Source organism: Petaurus breviceps, unplaced genomic scaffold (genome assembly GCF_028583685.1).
Source record: "Petaurus breviceps papuanus isolate PSGF00001 unplaced genomic scaffold, PetGlider_PUasm1.0 90845, whole genome shotgun sequence".
NCBI classification, from domain to species: domain Eukaryota; kingdom Metazoa; phylum Chordata; class Mammalia; order Diprotodontia; family Petauridae; genus Petaurus; species Petaurus breviceps.
The window spans coordinates 25,539,098-25,560,358 of NW_027187359.1; the positions used below are offsets into that span (position 1 = coordinate 25,539,098).

The window sequence follows — 21,261 nt, forward strand, 5'->3', positions numbered from 1 at the left end:
GTTGTGACTCAACTTATTATGTAATTAAGTTTACATTTTATCGTTTACATTATAGAACATTTTATCTATTGCTTTTATAAAATCAAGATAAACAAAAAACCTGTCCCTTGACATACCAATCTAGCAGTGCTATCAAGAAGTAAATAAGGTGAGAGGCAGCTAGGTGGCGCAGTGAGTAAAGCGCCGGCCCAGGAGTCAGGAGGACCAGAGTTCAGTTCCAGCCTCAGACATTTAACACCCACACAAAAACCTAGCTGTGTAACCTTGGGCAAGTTACTTAACCCCAATTGCCCTCCAAAAACAGGCCAAAAGGAAAAAAAAGAAGCAAATAAGGTGGTTTGGCCAAGGGGTTGGACTTCCCTTTAGTTAATTCATCCTGCCTTCTAGCAATCACAACAACATTGTTTTCTAAATGCTCACAATCTCTTTTTCTTTTTTTTTTTTTTTGGAGGGGGAAAGGCAAGGCAATTGGGGGTAAGTGATTTGCCGAAGTTCACACAGCTAGTAAGTAGTAAGTGTCTGAGGTTGGATTTGAACTCAGGTCCTCCTGACTCCAGAGCCAGTGCTCTATTCACTGTGCCACCTAGCCGCCCCCACAATGTCTTTAATAATACTCATTAGATTTTTTATTTACCTAGACATGAATGTCAAACACACAGGACTCAATCTATCTTTATAGTCCTACTGCAATGGCCTATTTGGCATATCAGTGACTCCCTGTTCTTAAAGCCTATGTCAATGAAAGAAACCCTTGAAGCCCTGTAGATCTGGAAAGCCTGTAAGTGAGATTTTGGCACTGGTCTTCATCTATTGTTTGTATAGCAGGCTGGTCAAGTGCAGAGAACCTCGTCACCAACCTTGGCTTCTAAGTGATGAATTGTGCAGCCACAGAGACCAATGAAACAGATAAAAAATTCAAAATGGACTGAAGTTTTGTGCAGCTCCCTTCAGCTTTTGCTGTGATGATAGTTGTAAGGGGTGATGCACTGAGGTACTAGGAATCACCCAGTTTTATACTGTCTATAGACATTAATTACACTATTCACAAATAAGTATCAGATTTATCCAATTAATTGAAACAATACTGGAGGAGTTAAACCACAATCACTACAGGTTAAACCAAAGCATAAAAAGAAGTTACAACTAATGAAATGATGACTCAAAGATTTGCCCAGATATGTAAATGAAAGTATTTTAGGAGTTGGTTTTACCATGCTTCCAAAAGCAATAAGAATCATTTCATGGAATACTTCATTTCCTCATTGAGAGCCCACCCAAATTTGGATTGTAAAATAACCCAGTACTCAATGTTACATATGAGATCATTCACTGAAAATTCCTTCTCTCCTCTTTTCATCTCACATCGTTCATGCCCTACACCTTTATTTCCTCCTTCCGCCATCTCACATGAAGATGTTGTCCTCTTTGCCATGGCAATACCTTCTAAATCCACAAATGGACCTATTCTATCCCATTTTCCCTAGCAGATTGCCATCTTTATCAAACACATTCTTTCACTGGCTCCTTTCCTTTTGTCAACAAACATATTCATGTCTCCCCCATCATCAAAAAAAAATTCACTTGATCTATATATCCTGGTTAGATATTATCCTATAACCTCCCCTCTTTTTTGTACCTAAGCTCCTTGAGAAGATCATCTATAACTGATGACTTCATCAATAAGATGTCTTCATGTTCTCCTCTGCACTATTCAATAAACTCCAGTGGCATTATATTACCTCTAAAGTCAAATATTAAATCCCCCTTTTGACTCTTAAAGCTTTTCATAATCCTAAACCTTTCTATTTTGAAATATTTCTAACTCCTTCCTAACTTCACTATTACTCTCTTCTCATTCTTTTTAACTCTTCACAATCTGGTTTCCAACCTCATCATTCAACTGAAATTGTTCTTTCAAAAATTACTCATGGGGGGCGGCTAGGTGGTGTGGTGAGTAGAGTACCAGCCCTGGAGTCAGGAGAACCTGGATTAGGATCCAGCCTCAGACACTTGACACATACACACAAAAACTAGCTGTGTGATCTTGGGCAAGTCACTTAACCCCAATTGCCCTCCCCTCCCCCCTCCAAAAAGCAAAACCAAAAACCAAAACAAAAATTACCCATGATCTGTCAACTGCAAAATCTAATAACCTCTTCTTAATCCTCATCCTTCTTGTGCTCTTTGCATCCTTTAACACTGTGGATCACTTTCTTTTTCTTGATACTATTCCTTCTAGGTTATTGTAACACTGTTTCTTCTGGGTTTTCCTCTTACTTTTTTGATCACTACTTCTGTCTTTTTTTTTCTGCATCTCCATCCAGGTCATATCCACTAACTTGTGGGTCTCCCACAAGGTTTTACTCTTAGCTCCCTTCTTTTATCCATCTATCCTATTTTGCTTGCTGATTTCATCAGCACCCATGGATTTAATTATCATCTGTATACAGATGATTCTCATAAACATGTATTCAGCCCCAACTATACTTCTGAACTCTGGCCTTTCATTTCCAGCTGCCTATTAGACATTTTAAAAGGGTATCTGATAGATGTCTTCAACTCATCATGTCTAAAACTGAATTCATTATCTTTTCCCCCCAAAGCCCTCATTAATAATTTCCCTATTGTTACTGTTTGAGAGTAGCACTAACCTTCCTCTCATCCAGGCTTGCAATTTAAGCGTAAACCTTGACTTCCCAATCTATTTTACCCACCACGTCCAACCAGTTGCCAAAGTCCTGTTGATTTTACTTTCATAAAATCTCTGTATATGCCCCTTCTCTCCTCTGAAACTGATGCCATCTTGGTCCAAGCCCCTATAACCTCACACCTGGACAACTGCCAAAACCTGATGGTTGGTATCCCTACCATACTGCTCTTCCCACTCTAGTCCATCATCTACTTAAAAGTCGAACTGATCTTCCTAAAATGCAGGTCTGACCATGCCATATTTCCCTCCCTCCCAACTCAATAAAATCCAATAACTCCCTATTACTTTCTACATCAAATATATAATTCTATTTAGTTCTTAAAGACCTTAATAACCTTATCTCTTTCTACCTTTAAAGTCTTCTTAAATCTTACTTCTGTCCCTGTGTCTCCTTACTGTTCTTTATCAATGACACCTAATGTGTCATGGTATTGAAATGATATTTTCAATTCTAAGCACTTCATTGATTGTTTCATATTCCTACAATTCTCTCCATACTCAGAGAACTAATTATAAAATATTTTAAAGAGGGAAAGACTCCAAAATAATGGAAGGAAATCATAGTATTAATATCCCCAAAAGACAACTGTCATGATATTAATAACTCTTGACCCATATACTTACTTCCTTATCTCTACAAAACATTTGTGAAAATGGTAAGTGAATATAAAAATGGTATATTGGATGAAAATATGAGAGGGAAACAGGGAGACTTTCACTGTTGAGTCTCCTCAATGGTGACCACATAATTGCCTAAGAGGAATGGAAAATATAAGACCTCTCTGGTTCTCTTTTATATAGATTTGAAAAAAAAACATTAGATTCAGTAAAACTAAGGGCAACCTTAGGGTATTTCCTTCAAGAAGATATGTCCCCTTAAGATCACACAAAATTCTTAGATGAAGATAATTTTTTGCAGATCTACTGAAGTATCATATGTCTTTTTGTGTATTCTCTTCTTCATTCTAAACATCTTGAATTTCTCCAACTTATTCTCATACATTTTCAAGTTCTTCTACCTGATGGGTGACAATTTGGAGAGTTGGGAAATGAAAGAACAATTATGAGAAATAATAATCTAGTGTGGCTAGAATGTAGAGTACCTAATTATGGAAAGACTGGAGTGGTAGTTTGTCAGGTTGCAGAAGACCTAAAAAATCCAGATCTAAGAGTCTGTATCTTATTCTAGAGGTAACAGGGAGGGGATCTAGTGAATGTTTTTGATGGAGAGTGTTACTATATCAGACTTGTGATAAAGAAAGATAATTTTGGCAGCTGTGTGGAATAAGCATTGGAGAAAGGGAGATACTAGATGAAAAGGGTTCCAGAAATGGACTCCAAAAAAAACTTATCTCCTGAAATCAAAACAAAAACACACATGACATTCTTTTCTTTTTGTCTATGGACCTTTTCTTGCCCTTTACCTCACCTTTTTCCCTCCATGAAATGATTCAAAAGCTATTCTTTCTTTCCTACTTAAGGAGGTCATAAGATTAAATTTTGTGTAGCTTTGGCTCTGGGATCTTGGCGGGTATAAGGAGCATTGGTAAGATTTTTTTTCTGATCAGTTTCAGCCTCAGAAAACTGGAAGCTGAAAAAGTAGATTAAATAGTCATTAGCTGTATGTGACAGCATGGCAAAATGGAAAGAACTCAGTTTTTGGAGTTAGATGACCCTGGGTTCAAATACTGCTGTTGACCCTTGCCTTTGTGATAATGGAAAATTCACTTAACCTCTAAGGACCTCAGTTTCCTTATTTATTAAATAGGATGTTTGAGCTAGATGGTCTCTTAATTCCATTCCAGTTTTAGATCTATCATCTTAATTCCTGAAAATGGGCCCCTAGAACTGAAGGGAACTCCATTCCTGAAACCATATCCTAGACCAGTATATGATAATATTCTTCTCCATGGTCATTATTTCTTTCTAGGATTAATTTGTTTGCATTATAGGTCAATCAGGACAACCTGATCTGATTTGTGAAATTTTAAGGAGGTGGAACTATTTTTAGAAGTAGTGAGTACCTTTTTTAAGGAAAATGTGCATATGCTTTATGACTGCTTCTTTAAATGGGTTGAAAAATATTTACTGGTATGTTATTATTAACAACTCATTGGGAAAGAGTAATTAAAATGTAATAGCTGGGGATAACTTGACTGTGGGTCAGAGCTACTACTTTCTATGAGACCTATAAAAGGGAATTTTTATTCTAGAATCAGACATTTGGGGATTTCCTGAGAGAGCTGAACAAAGACCAGGGAAAGGTAGACCTAAGAGTAAACCTTCCTGTCTTCTTCAGCCTTATGACTGATTATTGAACCAGATCAACAACTTCACTTCAGAATTCTGCCTCATGATTCTATTATAATGAACTCAGAGATTCCTGACCTTGGAATGTAGACCTGGATATAACTTTACCATATGATTTCCCTCAAAGATAACTTTTCAGGCTATTAGAAGATTCTGGTGGTACCTAGAAACTAAATGATAACAGATAGTGTTGTGACTAATAGAAAAAAATTAGTTGCCTTAGGGACACTGTTTGGTCCTTACCATTGTATATTATACTACCATTGTAGGTTCCCTTAAAACCTCAGTGTCCTGACCATGTGGAAAGAAAACATCACTAATGTCGCTGAGTTCATCCTTGTGGGCTTTCCTACTACAATCTGGTTCCAGATCTTACTCTTTATCCTCTTTCTTGGAACCTACCTATTTGTATTGATGGAGAATCTGGTCATAATCCTCACTGTCTGGACCAACAACTCCCTCCACAAGCCTATGTACTACTTTCTGGGTAGCATGTCCTTTCTGGAGATATGGTACATTTCTGTCACTGTCCCCAAGATGTTGGTTGGATTTCTCCTTCACCCCAACACCATCTCATTCTTGGGCTGCATGACTCAGCTCTACTTCTTCCTTTCACTTGCCTGCACAGAGTGTGTCCTCCTGGCTGCCATGGCATATGACCGTTATGTGGCAATCTGCCATCCACTCCACTACCCAGTCATCATGACCATAGAACTCTGTATGCAGTTGACTGCTATCTCCTGGGTATGTGGCTTTTCTATTGGTATAGTCAAGGTCTGTTATATATCACGTGTTATTTTCTGTGGTAACAATGTGTTAAACCACTTTTTTTGTGATGTTTCTCCCATTCTCAAATTGGCCTGCAAGAATATTTCCATGGCTGAGATGGTGGACTTTGCCTTAGCCATTGTAATCCTTGTCTTCCCTTTCTCAGCTACTGTTTTCTCCTATGGTTTCATTATCTCCACTGTCCTACACATCCCTTCAGCTGCTGGACAGAGGAAAGCCTTCTCTACCTGTGCTTCCCACCTCACTGTGGTGATAATCTTTTATATGGCTGTCATCTTTATGTATGTTCGACCTCGAGCTATTGCCTCCTTCAACTCCAACAAGCTGATTTCAGCTGTATATGCAGTCTTCACACCCATGTTGAATCCTATTATCTACTGCCTGAGGAACCAAGAAGTCAAGGATGCCATCAGAAAGACCCTAAGCAGTGGCTGGGCCCTATTCTTGAGAGATTCCTCCTTTTGAAAAGCCTTCTTGTTTCTATCCAGGGACCCAGAAACCATTTCTAAGAGAGACAAAGGCTACTAACAAAAGTACTGAAAGCCCAGAAATGCCAGCTTAATTTTGTGATACAAAGTAAATTATCATTAATAGAGAAGGAAAGGGAGAGAGGCAGAGAGACAGAAACTGAGAGACAAAGGGAGAGCGAGGGGCAGAAACATAGACAGAGATAGAGATAAGGGGAAGGAGAGGGAAGTTGACACCTATGCAACAAAATTATTTGTAAAAAGAAAAATATTCTGCCTCATGATTTTATTATAATGAACTCAGAGATTCCTGACCTTGGAAAAAGAGGGGCTCAATTTAACTCCTTTTTATAGAAGACAAACGTGGGCCTGATTCTCAAGCACTGGATAATGCAGAGAAAGGGACTTACAGACAATTTCCTTAAGAAAAAAATTAATAAGTTCTTAGAAATAATTTTTCAGAAATACATTTTTAAACATTCACTATGAATAAGATGAATTTACATAAGGCAGGTAAGAATGATTAAGCATATAAGAAATGATGAGTTCTCTGATCTTTGAAAAATCTGAGTAGAATTGAACAAAATGATAAAGAGTGAAATGGGCAGAACCAAGAGAATGTTGTATGTAGTAACAGCAATATCGTTTTAAGAACAACTTTGAGTGACTAAATCATTTTGACTATTATAAATACCCAAATTTACTACAAAGAACTTATGAAGAAAGAAGCTATCTACATCCAGAATCTACATTCAGAGAAAGAATTGATAAATAAAAGTATGTATAAAATGATTTTACATATGTATGCATGCATATAAACACATAAATATAATATGTGTATATTATTTACAATATACATATAATGTGTGTATATTATATATAGATCTGTAATATACACATATATTTGTATCTAATGGTAGTCATCTTGGGGAAGGGGGAGAAAAAAAGGGAAAAAAAGAAAATTACATGATAACTTTATTATATATTTAAAAGGAATAGAAAGTTGTACAAAATAGATTTGCAATTTTCATGCAAAATCATCTTTTTTCTATTCTACTATATTATTCAAATGCTTGTTTTATTTCTTAAATTCAGAATAAAATAGATTTTGAAAAGAATTATTAAGAATTAAGAAAGAATCAACATAGCCATATTTTTAAAAGTTAACTAAAAACATAAGATTATTTTAAAGAAATGTAGGCAAAATCTTCAAAAACATTATTGCCTTTATAATAAAATTATTTTTTAAAAAATATAGGTATGAAACGTCCATTTAAAATGTAATAACAAGTCTATCTCAGAAACCAAGCTCACATTTTCAATGAAGAAGCACAGAAAATTGTTTCCACAAGTGAGGAAAGAATTCTTAAAAGAAATAAGAAAAGACAAACAAATAGATACTCATTGGTCATTGCTGGGCTATGTCAGCATGGTAAAAAAAATTGCAGTGCTGCCTAAATTAATCTGTATATTAACTATTATACTTAGATAACTGGTGGAGATAGTTTATGGAATTTCATATAATAATATTCTTTATAAAGAAAAAATTCTTGAATATTGAGAGAAATAGTGAAAAGCAACAGGAATGAAGACAGGAGTGGTATTATTTCTAGTTCTTAAGCAATATTGAAAGACAAATATCCATAAAGATTTTTGGTGCTGTTTAAACATAGAAAAGTAGGGCAGCAGAACATATTCTATAAGCAAGGCACAAAAACAATCAAGCCCCATGTTTATCAAGCCCGAGGATAGAAACAGGGGAAAGGAAGGGAACAGAAGAGGATAGAAGTGAAGGGAAGGGAAAGGAGAAAGAAGAAGCTATGTTGCCCTTTGGCTAGTTCCAGTTGCGTCCCCAATGGGGCAGCTTCTACTACTATTCACAGAGGTTGTTGTTTGGCCTTCATTCTTGAAGAGGACCATGACATCAGGGAGTGATGTTATGGCTTGTAAGTGAATTGAAGTGAGGGAAGGCTGTGCAAAGTCACCAGCCTCACTTTCTCTTCTGGAGACATCTAGGTCCAGTAGCAAGATATAGATTAGGATGATGGGTAATGAGGGCCTAAACTGGGATCACATCAGTGTCATTGGAGAGAAGAAACATTGTCTGATTGATGCTCGATGACAACAATCTATAAAGTGACACCCTTAGAAGAATCAAAATTGAAGGTCACTCAAATGGTAATGGAAAGGCATATGGTGGGTATAAGTAGACAGCTGCATACAACTACCAACCTTGACTTCTATAATCAGGCTATTAAACAATCCATCAACCACTGCTTGGCAGTGATTCCAAACATTGTGTTCAGCTTTGGGAAAAAGATTAAACTTAAATGTTCCCTTTACTCAAGTAAGTTATATATTCTATATCTATTTTTTCAGTCTATTTCACTTTAGTCCCTTTTCAACACTCTACATTCCAACCAAATTAGACTATTAGCTTCATATAATTAAGAAAGTTAGGAAGAGGGAGTACTTAAAGGGAAAAAGATGAGCTGTATTTTGAACATATTGAATTTGAGATGCCAAGGGACATATAATTAGAAATTTCCTGATACCACTTGATCCAACAATTTTAAGGTGTGTTCGCTAGAAGAAAATCTATTAACTTCTTTTACACATGGCTTCATACTGTCAAGTACCCATGTTTTTAATACTATATACCTATGCTATAGAAATTGTCCACATGAGAGCCATTTGCGGTGTAACTATATATTGGCTCATAGTGACGATGTGTAGACTGAAAAATGGAAAATCAGCCCTTAAAACATGAACATATCTTCCTTTCCCTAAAAAAAAATTCCAGACAAAATTAGGATGACTACTTATATTGCTTTGATTGTCTTTGAAAGTTAAAACTTATCAATTTCATATGGATCAAAGAAGAATGTGGGAGAATAAAAATCGGGGTGGAACAAATCATTTCCTATTAAAAAATTGGCATGTTGATTTAAAGTTTGTCAAAAAGAATACATACATGGAGGACATATATTTAGATAACACAAATGATCAGAGAGCATATGTGAAAGCTCTGTGTTTAGGAAACACATGTGGCTAGGGAACATGAATGAAAGAAAATGTGTTGAGGAACAGCTAGGTGGCACACTTGATAGATTACTGGGCCTGGAGTCAGAAAGAGCTGAATTCAAGCTCAGCCTCAGACACTTACTAGCTGGGTGACATTGGGCAAGTTGCTTAACCCCTATTTGCCTCAGTTTTCTCATCTGTAAAATGGGATAATAATAGTACCTACTTTCTATGGTTGCTTTAAAGATCAAAAGAAATATTTGCAAAAAAGTTTAGCATAGTGCTTGCCACATAGTAGACACTATATAAATGCTATTGATAATAATAATAACATATAAAAAATAATTACATGTAGAGACCTTATGCAGCCAGAGTAAAAGGGTCATAGAGTCAACTCACAGTAGCAGCACTGCTACTACCCTGTGGTGTCATCAGCAAGCTGTTTTCTTCCCTGAGCTCCTGTTTTCTATGTTGTACTCTGCAGGGCACCTCTGCTCTCTGCTGAATGTCTTCCCTGAGTTTCTCTCTGCTAAGAGTTTTCCCTACTGCTCTCTATAAACTCTAGATTGTTTATTTGACTTATAGTCAAAAATTCCTATTGAAAGCACTAATATCCTTGAGTCAACACGCTCAGCTCCCTTTGAATCACTGGAGAAACTCCATTTACCAAAACTACAAATATGAAGTTGGAGGGGAGAATATTCCTTTCAATCCCATATTGCACATGATTACCATACAAATCCACGTAGGAATAATACTGAAAAGGCTCAAGTAAAGCTAATGAGACTGGCAAGGTTTATATTCCTTTCTACCAGCAACCAAAGTCACTATTGCTGTATTTACTACAAAGAATACTGTAGCAGCAAGCACCCCAGCGTCGCCAGGGTGTCTGCCAACACAGGTTCTTGGATCTGCTTTGATAAAGGAAAGCAACTCAAAATGGGCTAACAAGCTTACTTTAATCAGTCAAATATGTATCATTTACCTAGTTCAGGGGAAAAAGGTCAGCACCCCGAACTTCAAAGTATACAGACAGAATTGTCAAGACAAAAACAGATCAAGTAGACAGATTTCCAAACTGTCCAACCATTACATCCATACCAAACAACATCTGGGTTTCAAAGCCGGGGGGCTCTGGACAACGGCTTTCCAGAGTTTCATCTGACCAAATCACAGAACATTTCTCAAACTGAGCCCCAAAACAAAGCCTCAAATCAGGGTTTATATACCCTTCTCCTGGCTCAGAGAATGTAACAACCTTATTGACTCACTGGCCAATCAAGAAGTATCTACTGAAAAACAAGCCTCCCACCCCAGGCTCCAGGTGCACTTTAGCCTAGGGGCAGGGAAGATCTTTAAATTTACATTCCCATTACAAATACTTTTCCCCCCCAATCCCCAATATTTGAACCTAAGTCCAAGAGGATACAGAGCTGAATGGGACCATAGGCTATTCGATCTCTCTCTTCCTTCAAGACATAACTCAAATGGTACCTTTCTATGTGAATATCTTTCTGGTCTTCCCAATTATTAGTGCCTTCCCTCTCTAGCCATATTTTAATTACATTAATTATTTTTTAAATGTGTTTGTATATATTCTCTATATACTTTCATATGTACTTGTCTCCCCACTACAATGTATGGAATTCTTTCATCCATTAAATGTGTATGCTTAGTACCCATCTCAATGACCACTACATAGTAGACTCTTAAATACTTGCAAGGATGATGAAAGACTAAGGTGAAAGGTCTAAAAAAGAGTGCTTAAATTTGTCTTAGAGATGCTCAGACAGTAACAAGGGAAGTAGTCAGGGCTACTTGGCCAGGAAACATATCCCATTGGATCCTCTAAACCCATGGGCTCTAAGAAAGTAGATTCATGATGATGTCATCTCTGCTGAGGAAACAAAAGCTTAGTCACAGATGTGGTCTGGGGAAGGACATGTGACAAATGGTGGAGCCAATTCCCCCAGGTATAGGCAGCTGTCCTTTTATGTCTCAGAGGACAATGAGGACTGAGCATTGAATGCTCTCCTGTGGGCTCCTCAATTACTTCTCCTCCTTCTCCTCTTTGGTCTTTCTCCTGAACCTTAGCAGTTTCTAAACACCTAACTTCAAGAACCTCTGTTTTATTCCTTCTGCTTGATGATAACTTCTTCAGAGGAGATTGAAGAAGAGAAGTTATTTCTTTTCCTTCTTCATAGACAGCAGCAGGAGAAAGGTGACACCATGGTCCCCTAGCATCATTTTCTGGTGGAGGGGAGATGCCTAGGGTCCAGAACTTCCTATCCATATTCACTGGACTCAAAAAAGAATAAAGGCATTACTGTAAAGAAGGCTGAGTTCAGACCATCTGACACTTGAAGTTCAACCCTATGCTCATTATTGGTGGAAAAGATCTTTCTCCTTAAAAGTTTCTGTTTGGTCAAATCAGGCTTTTAACTAACCACAAAGCAGTCAGTGTGGTTGGTAGCTGGTCTCCTGTTCCCACTGGAGGTAAGTAATGCTCACAGAGCTACGTACTCTGTCCTGGTAAGCTGTGTAGAACTTAATCTGGATATGTGTTGTAGTGGTGATAATGGTGACCTCAGGATAACAGCAAGAGGAAAAGGAAACTATGGATGCAAAAGTTTTTATGAAATCAAAAAATTAAGGAAATGATTGGTGTCCTAAGTGCCTCATAATGAAGTATCCACTTTATTAAGGAACTCTTGTGCTCCCCATTTAGGTGCCGTCCCTAGAAGACATCCCTAGAAATGAGGAGAAAATTACAAACTAGTAAGGTACATTAATTGGATCCCAGTCACCCAAGGGAACACAATCTGAAATGGTAAAAGATTTTAGATCTTCCTGAGACCTAGGTCCCTGTTTTTCTTGTATTTTGTTCTTCCTGTCATGGTCAACCACACTGGAGTGATTTATACTCTACCCAAGCCCAGTTAGCCCAGCCTAACCCAGTCCATCACATTCCACCAAAACAGCCTGATAGAACTTCTAAAGGATCTTTGTGACTTGCTAGTATGTTCCCTAGATAAGTCTATGAGAGATGATTTTCTATTCCTATCCTGTGTCTATAGAAACCCTTCAAATTTCTGCTAGCCCCCAGTTAGGCAGCTTGTGGATCTACTCCAATGACTAGAAAGAAATCTAAGAGTTTTTAAAAATCTGTTAATCTTGTGTTTTCCATATGCTTTTGTCATTCAGATCATTGTAGACACAATATGCTTTGAGGGAAACCTGGTGTTACTTTTCAATAAGCAGTCTCTCCAAAGACCTCTCCAAAGCTCCCTAGAAAATAAATGGGATAACATATTAAAGCTAGCCTTGTACCTTTCCTCAAGCTTTTTGCTAAGATATTCTACTTTCTTTGTGGAAAGCCCAGAGGCCACAGGCCTCTGTGTTTGACTTCTATCCGTACTTAAAGTTCCCCTATGGCTCCATGTTTTGTTTTCCTTTAATTCTTTTGAGATGCAACATGAGAGAGTTGATACTCCTGGACTTGGATTCATGAAGAGGTGCTAAAATCCCATTTCTAATTTTTTTTTCTCATAAGACTATAGAAATAATAGTATCATACATCTAGAGTTGCAAGGAACCTCAGAGTTTGTCAAGTCCAACTCTCTCATTTTACAAATAAGGAAACTGAGACCTAGGGAGGTTAAGTCACTTGCCCCTGGAGCAATATTTGAACACAAGCCACCCAGCCAATTATATAGAGAAAACAATCTTGCTAACAGTGTTTTATTTGACTGAACTATCCTCCATTCTCCTGCAGTCTAAATCATAAAACTTTACTGAAACTGCCTCCCCTTCTGCTGTAGACTGAATAATAAAAACTGAATTAATCACTTCCATACTGCTTTGGCTGAATACTCAAAATCTTATTGCATGCAGCATTCTTTGACTTCATAGTACTCCATAAATGCTGCATCCAACATGCAACCAGGAATTTCCAGACCAAATTTCCTTTAGGGACAGACTATATCCCATTGGTCTATTTAAACACCATAGAATGCTGTTGATTAACTGTGTATTTAAAGTAGCCTTAAAAAATTAGATAAGCCAAATTTGACCCCTAGGAAACTAAAGGTGCTACCAGTGATCAGTCTTCCTTAGTACAATGATAAATTTATTTTTCTTTCAATTTGGCTGCTCACATTATTTGACCTCAAGTCATGCAGATCTGGAAATGGGTGAGATTCTCCCTGTATTCCCAAGGAACTCAGGCTAAAAAATTTCACAACTCTGAACCCCAGGTCTTTTATCCACTGTATCATCTAGCTACCACCTAACATGTCATTTAACCTAGGAATCTAAGATTACCAACTCTCTAATGCTATAAATTATAGATGAGAAATATATCTATGAGGGCATTCCTGCACTAGAAGTTGCTACACCAAGAAAATCACATGCTTTTGACTTATGATTTATATATGATTACACACAGAATTCATAATTGGACCTGAGACTATTGCTGGTGTATCTCAGAGCAGGGCAAAGACTAAAAGTGAATGTAAGAGAAATCCTGGTCCAGTCTTCCCAAAACGACTTCTCTTGCTTCAGATGCTTTCAGTTAGCCTTGTCATGGAAAATGTCAGAAATACATAACAGAAAGTCTTGTGTCTTTGTCCAGAAATGACTAATCTGCTTCATTGCTGCTTAGTGTCTCCATCTAGCAATGGGGATGGTAGTTATGAAATGCAAATACTGTTTCCCAACGACCCATTTCTTCTAGAATTTGTGTTCCCTCTCAAAGAATGCATTTATGAGTTTGGCTATGTGTCACCTTTATAAATTCTTTCCTAGCCCAACCGACCTCTCAATTCCTATGTTACTTTTCAACTTATGTACCAAATAAGTGAAACTCCAAGCCAGAAAGAGGTTAGTCCATTTAAAGCTAAGAAATAGATATGTAAGAGAATGAAATAAAAGCAGAAGAGGAACTGTTAAAAATGAAAAAAAAGCACAATGCCGGTTTCAAACGCAACAATAACCTATAATCAGTAATCTCATTGGAATTCTTTTATTTCCTCCTCACTTTTCTCTTCCCAGGCATCTAGTCCTATATTTCACACAAATGTAACATACTCTTCTCTCCCCTTCTTCACCTGCTGAATTTCTACCCATCCTTTAAAGTGCAACCGAAATTCTGCTTCCTTGTATGAAACTTTTTTTCTCTGATTCCTCCTCCCCTTCCCAGAAACAACCATCCCTTAAGCCCTAACATTTCACAGTCATAGATCATACAACCCTAGATCAATAGGCTTTAGAGCTAGAACAAACCTTAGAGATCCTTTGGCCTAACTCCCTTATTTTATAGATGAAAAGTGTGAGGAGCAAAGATTAAATAAATGACCTCTCAATTTCACACACATTGGGAGTAGCATAGCAGAAATGTAAAACCATGTCCTCTGCATCCAAATCCAGGTTTCTGTCCACTACCACTGTCTCTTGTACCTAGTTGCTCTACCACTCAAATATACTTAAGATGTACTCTTTGTTTTGTTGTTATTGTTAAGTAGTTTTTCAGTCATGTTTAACTCTTCATGACCCCATTTGGGGTTTTCTTGGCAAAGATATCAGAGTGGTTTGCCATTTCCTTCTCCATCTCATTTTACAGATGAGGAAACTGAGGCAAACAGGGCTAAGTGACTTGCCGAGGGTGCTATAGTTAACAAGTGTCTGAGGACAGGTTTGAACTCAGGAAGATGAGTCTTCCTGGCTCCACATCCAGCCTTCTATCCACTGCACCACTTAGCTGTCCAAGAAGTGCTATGCATTATAGTTGTGTTTGTATCTTGTTTTCCTGGTAGACTAATAAGCTTCAGTATGGCAGAACTACTCTTATCTAATTTTATGTCTCCCCTAAAACTAAACACAATGATAGGTATATAGAAGAGTTTAATCGGTGTTTTTAAGTAACTGATTAATTTCAAGAATTTTATTTTACACAAATGGGTATAAAATGTTAATCCACTAACTTGTACAAGTGAAAATGAGTTTTTAAATATGAATGAGATTGAAGTAGCTAGATGACAAAAGTGGATAGAGAGCTGGACCAGTCAGAAAGACGAGTTCAAATCCAGTCTCAGATATTTACTAGCCAAGTGGCCCAAGAGAAAATTATTTAACCTCTGTTTGCCTTAATCCACTGGAGAAGGAAATGGCAAATTACTGCAGTATTTTTGCCAAAAAAAAAACCGAAAAAACAACATACACCCAAAACACGGATAGTATGGTCCATGGGGTCACAAAGAGTTGTTTGGAAATGATTGAATAACAACAATGACATAAAAAAAACACCTTTAAGATTATATAATACCATACTTGCATTCTATTATAATAGAATAGTAGACTTTACAACTGGGAGGTTGAGGGGGCAGACCTCAGAGATAAGATAGTGTAAGCAATGTCTTTTTTAGATAACGAAACTGAATCACAGAAAATAGAAATTATTGACCTGTGGCTACACAATTTATTCAGATTTTGACTTGTACCTAGGTCTGCTGATTTCTAAGACACAGCTCTCCCTATCACACTGTCTCTGAAATGAAATGCTTCCTAAAATAACCTTGTTAAGAGAATCAACAGTAGCATGTAGCACGGATTGTCCATATAGGCCCAACTTAAAGTCTATCTTTCTAGCTTCGTTGGACATTACTCTTCCTCCCGCTCTCTGCTATTGAGTTAAACAGCCTTTCTCTTTGTTCCCCATACACAACACTCCATTTCCTGTTACCATGCCTTTGAACCAGTTGTCCCCCATGCCTGGAATATACTCACTTTGAAACTCTGCTTCAGATCCCTTTTTTCCTCCAAGACATAACTCAAGCATTACCTTCTTAGTTGGTGGTACTTTCTCTCTCAAATGAAATGTTAGTTAACTACTTGTATTTATTCTCTCAATACATAGACAAAGGAAAAAAAAGAGATCTGGACTAGGAGTTCTATTTCCACTAACTACAATTGTGACCTTGGAAAAACCAATCAACTTCCCTGGGTCTCAGTTTCCTCATATATGGAGTGAGATTGTACTGAATAGTCCGGGGGGGGGGGGGACCTGTGGCCTCGAAGCCACATAGTAGTCCTCTAGGTCCTCAAGTGTGGCCTTTTGACTAAATCAGTCAGAGGACCTAGAATGCCACATGTGGTCTCAAGGCTGTGGGTTCCCCACCCCTGGAACAGTCCATTTATCCCTGAATTCTATAGAGCATTTAGAAACTTGAACTTGTATAAAGGTAAGAGAAACAGAGATATGAGACATAAAATTTCCCTGACTAGTATAATTTCCCAGTAGCATTTTAAGAATAGTATACTCAAACAGGGAGCATGGGATAGTGAATAGAGACCTGACCTTTAAGTCAGGAAGATTTGAGTTCAAGGATCACCTCCTACACATACTGGATGTGTAAACTTAGGAGAATCCTTTAACCTCTTAGTATCCAGGGCAACTCTCTGTGATAATCAGTTAAAGAATAGTTGCTGTTCTGTATTTGCAGAAGGAGCTTCCTCACTGGGGGTTCTTATATCAATAAAATTTTAGATTCAGTGAAAACAAACAAAAAATTTTGCTATAAAATTTTTAAAAATTGATAAATAATTATTAAGTACCTATTATATTTGAGGCACTGTGATAGGTGCTATGGATATACATACATATATCTATATCTATACCTATCTCTCTCTCTCTCTCTCTCTCTATATATATATATATATATATATATATTTATACACACACACAAAATCCAACTGCAATGGCATTTGGTCAGTCCCTTACTTATAACCTAATTACAATGGAAACAACTGTCTACTTTCACCTGACATCATATTTCACATAAGTAATCAATGATGTCAGGTGAGAAATGATTACATATATTGTAGGAACTGAAAGGAAAACTATTTTGGAAGGAAAATCTGATTTATAACTTTTACTTCCATTTCTTGTATCTAATCTTCCCAATCTGCAAAATGAAGGAGGTGAATTAGAAGATATCTAAGGTTCCTTCTAGAGCTAAAATTCTATGAACTTATCTTTTTTTTTTTCAGGTCAGGGTCCTGTCCAAGGTTTTCTTAAATCTTGATTCTGTCATCCCCCTATTAGATATCTCTCCTAGTCCATACCATCTTCAAATTGAACAATAAAACTTTTTATTACATTTTTTAGACATTTAAAAGAAAATCAAGATCCCACTGCAGGCTGACACATGCAAAATATAAGCTCTTCCAGGGCAAGCATTGCTTAATATTTGCCATTATATCTATCTAAGCTTAAGGTAGATTTTTGTTAGGTAGAATTTTGTTAATCAATTGATTAGTGAACTCATTCTGTTATCAAGCATTCATAGTGTTCTTTTATAAATGCCTGCAAGCAATCTGTTAACCATTTCTAGTTAGATTCTTCTTCCCCCCCCCAAGTTTCAATGTCCAATAATCAAGTTTCAACCTATCTTCATAGTCCTCCAACTGAGTGTCCTACTCAAATGCTTTGTTATTTCATTTAGATGACCTTGACTATGTCTCAGAGACTATGCCAGTAGATGATCAGCTCCCACAAGTCCTACAATACTGAAAAGACTTTAAGTGTGTGACAGTAATCTGCATTTGTTGTACAAAACCCAGCCTAGCTAAGTGCAGAAAAGCATGCTGGCCTCTAAGTAATTATCAATTCTTTGGCTATAGAGACTGATTAAACAAATAAATATAGAAAATAAGTCTAAAATATATAACATAAATGTAAATATAGAATAAAATAAACAATATAATAGGTGTATAAATAATATATGATTATAAAATAGAATAAAATAAATATAAATATAGATAGAAAGTTTTGTTTAGTGCCCTGCAGCTTTTTTAGTAATGCTATTATGCGGTAATGCTATGGTGGAACAGAGGGCAAAGGATGCTGAGAATCATTTTTAAAATTGTTTCCAGAATATTAATTAATTAATTTGTTTTTAATATTTTGTCTAATTACAAAATAATAGAAATTCTACTAGCAACATTGAGCACATCCATATAAACATTCTAAGTAAAAATACAACCAAAAATAAGAAAGAAATTAAAAAAGAGAATGGTGGCTTATAGATTTTCCCAAAGAGGCAAATAAAAGTATTATCAGAATTCAATATCAGGATTCAAAATACAACTAAGGGCAAAAAGAAGCATAAAAGAAATGCCTGAAGATAAATTCACTTTATAAGACAATGACTGTTTCAGAAGATGAAAAACTAAGGAAATTCTATGAAGAACTTAACATGATCTTCTAAGCCGTAAGTTTCCAAAGTGAGTGATATGACCCCTGGTGTCAGGGGAGGGTGTGCTGGAATGATCCAAGGAGGGGCAATAGTGGCCTCAGGAACAATTGGGGGGTGCTGAATAAAAATAAGGGGGCAGTGGAAACATAAAGAAAGAAGAGAAGAATATTTTGAAAAGCCATTCATACATGTTTCATCTATTGTGTAACAGTGTTAAAGTCATAGTGTTTACATTATTTTCCAAATAAACACATAAAGTGCAAGTTATAACCTATCAGTGGACAAGTTCACTAATAGGTCTTAACAAGGAAGAGTTGGTAGGTGAACATGTCACACATTGTTGGGAAGTCCAGCATGCATTAGCAGGAATATGTGCATGCAATGACTTGTTTACAATACAATACTGTATGGTTACATGATGCAATATTGAGTCATAAAAAGTTCAACTCAGGAAAACCCCCAAAATTTACAATAAATTGTTAAATTTAAGATATATATTTTTGAAATGATGTAAGTTTAAAAAAAACTGGTAAAGGGGTAAAGAAAATGTTTTTTTTTTTTTTGGGGGGGGTGGCCATGAACTGAGTAATTTTTTTAAAGGGGCCTGGGAACCTCTCCTCTAAACCAAGTAAACACAAACCTTGATATCTCATGATTTAAATCCATGAAAAGGATGAAAAATAATATGCTAGAGAAATAGAGTTTAGGTTTAAGAAATTAAAACAACTGGAGACTTGAATACTTGCTTCAAAAAGAGTTGCTCTACATGCCAAACTACCATTTCTTAGAGAAGTTGAACCAAAATAAAACAATCAACAGAAAGAAGAAGCCCAATAAGCCCAGAAACCACATAAGCTAACAAAATCTTTATTTACTAGGGAAGAGTCACTTGGAAGCAAAAGGCAATGCCAGTTTTTAATACAAATTCATTTTCAAAACTTAATGGAGGAGGACGGCATAAGTTTACAGGGAGTATAATTTCACAAAACAACTAGTAAAAAATATATGGGGAAATACCATTTAAATTGGGTTAATTTATCAGTAGATATACTTTAGCCAGGAGGTTCACAGGAACAATGAACTGTATTTAGAATGGAATACAAGGAGAATAAAATGTATTGCATTTGAAGAACTGCGCAATGATTTCATGACTCCAAAGTGATTATTGTCACAAAATCCTATTTTTAAAATACTAACATTCTCCTGGTAAAACTATATCACTAAAAATCATAAATATCGTTACTTCAGAAGAATGTTTGAGCAACATAAAGGGTTATGAAAATGCAAATGGTGGATATAAGTAACATGTATCATATTACCAACAATGATGTGCACTAGAAGTGGTATAAGAGACATTACCAGAGATATATGTGAATAGAAATGGACATTAGCCATGATAATATTGAACCATCAAGTATAATTTCAGTCTGACCACCCAACCAATTCTAAATCCATGTGTTTACATTTTCATCTAATTCACATCTTTCTATCTTTTCCCACAGAAATAGAATAAGATATTAATCAAACACTTTCTTAAAATTTAGATAAACTTCATCCATATTATTCCCCTTATTAGTTTAGTAATATTATCAGAAAAGAAAATGAAGTTAATCTGCTCTGAACTCTTTTTAAAGAATCCGTGCTGGCTCTTGGTAACCACAACTTTCCTTTCTGGATGTTTACTTTTTTTTTATTTTTGCCAACTATTTCTTAAAAGATTCATTCTAGAAGTTTTCTACTGGTTTGCAGACTTTCTCTTTTTATTTGTGAATTGGTACAATTGCTTTTGTCTAACCTTCTACTACCTCTCCTATTTTATATAATCTTTCAAAATTCACTGACAGTAATTTAGTAATCACATCTGCCAGCTCCTTAAGGATCAAAAAATATAATTCATCTGGGCCAGTTATTTTCTTCCCATCACCTTACTTATCTTGAGCAATAACTCTGTGCTAGTCATTTGTATTCTGTCATTTCCATTGTAAATGTCTTTTTGAAGAAAACAGAAACAATTATTACGAAAAAAATCAAGAAGCACTTTTTCCTCCCGGTTGGTTATTATCATCCCATCCACCTCATGTAAAGCTTGTATTGCTCTATAATATTCCCATTTAAAAATAAACAATATTGCTAAAAGCAAAGCAAATTAGAGCAAAAAAAGAAACCAAGAACTTTTTTTGCTGTATTTGGGCTTCCTTATCAGTTTCAATTAATTCTGAGCTATAGTATTACTAACATTTTTTTATATGACCGTACTATACTTATATTCATAATCTGTTACCTGGTCTTACTTTCATCTGTAGAACATCCATGCTGTTTTCTTCAGAAAAAAACCTTTCTCATTAGAATGTTTTCCCTATGTGTCTTCAGAATTTCATTATTTACCACCACTACCATCCCTCCTGAACTAACTTCTCCTAAAGCACTTTACTCTATGGGATCTTAACTATCTTTCCTCTGAACCCTTTGGAATCTACTTTACCAAAATCCATTTCATATGCAAAATTGTATTTTTTTCTCATTTTCTAATACTTCCTCCTAAGATCCCTATATATTATCCCCCAGAAAATAGTTCATTCTCTTTTAGTAAGACTGTGATACAGAATAGAATGTCACATTACTTTGAAAATGATTGCCTTCAATCCATTCTATACTTATCTTGTGAGAGAGAGAGAGAGAGAGAGAGAGAGAGAGAGAGAGAGAGAGA

At 36.3% G+C, this 21,261-nt stretch overlaps 1 protein-coding gene across 1 annotated transcript; it reads left to right on the forward strand.

The window, feature by feature from the left end:
• Nucleotides 1-5,317: 5,317 nt before the first annotated feature.
• Nucleotides 5,318-6,274, forward strand: LOC138149294 (olfactory receptor 6B9-like). Its single transcript, XM_069072300.1, has one exon. The coding sequence runs from the start codon at nt 5,318-5,320 to the stop codon at nt 6,272-6,274; it is 957 nt and encodes a 318-aa protein (XP_068928401.1).
• The last annotated feature ends 14,987 nt before the right edge of the window (nt 6,275-21,261 follow it).

What these genes read in the sequence shown, in the direction of transcription:
- LOC138149294 (XM_069072300.1), top strand. Translation starts at nt 5,318, where the DNA reads ATGTGGAAAGAAAACATCACTAATGTCGCTGAGTTCATCCTTGTGGGC.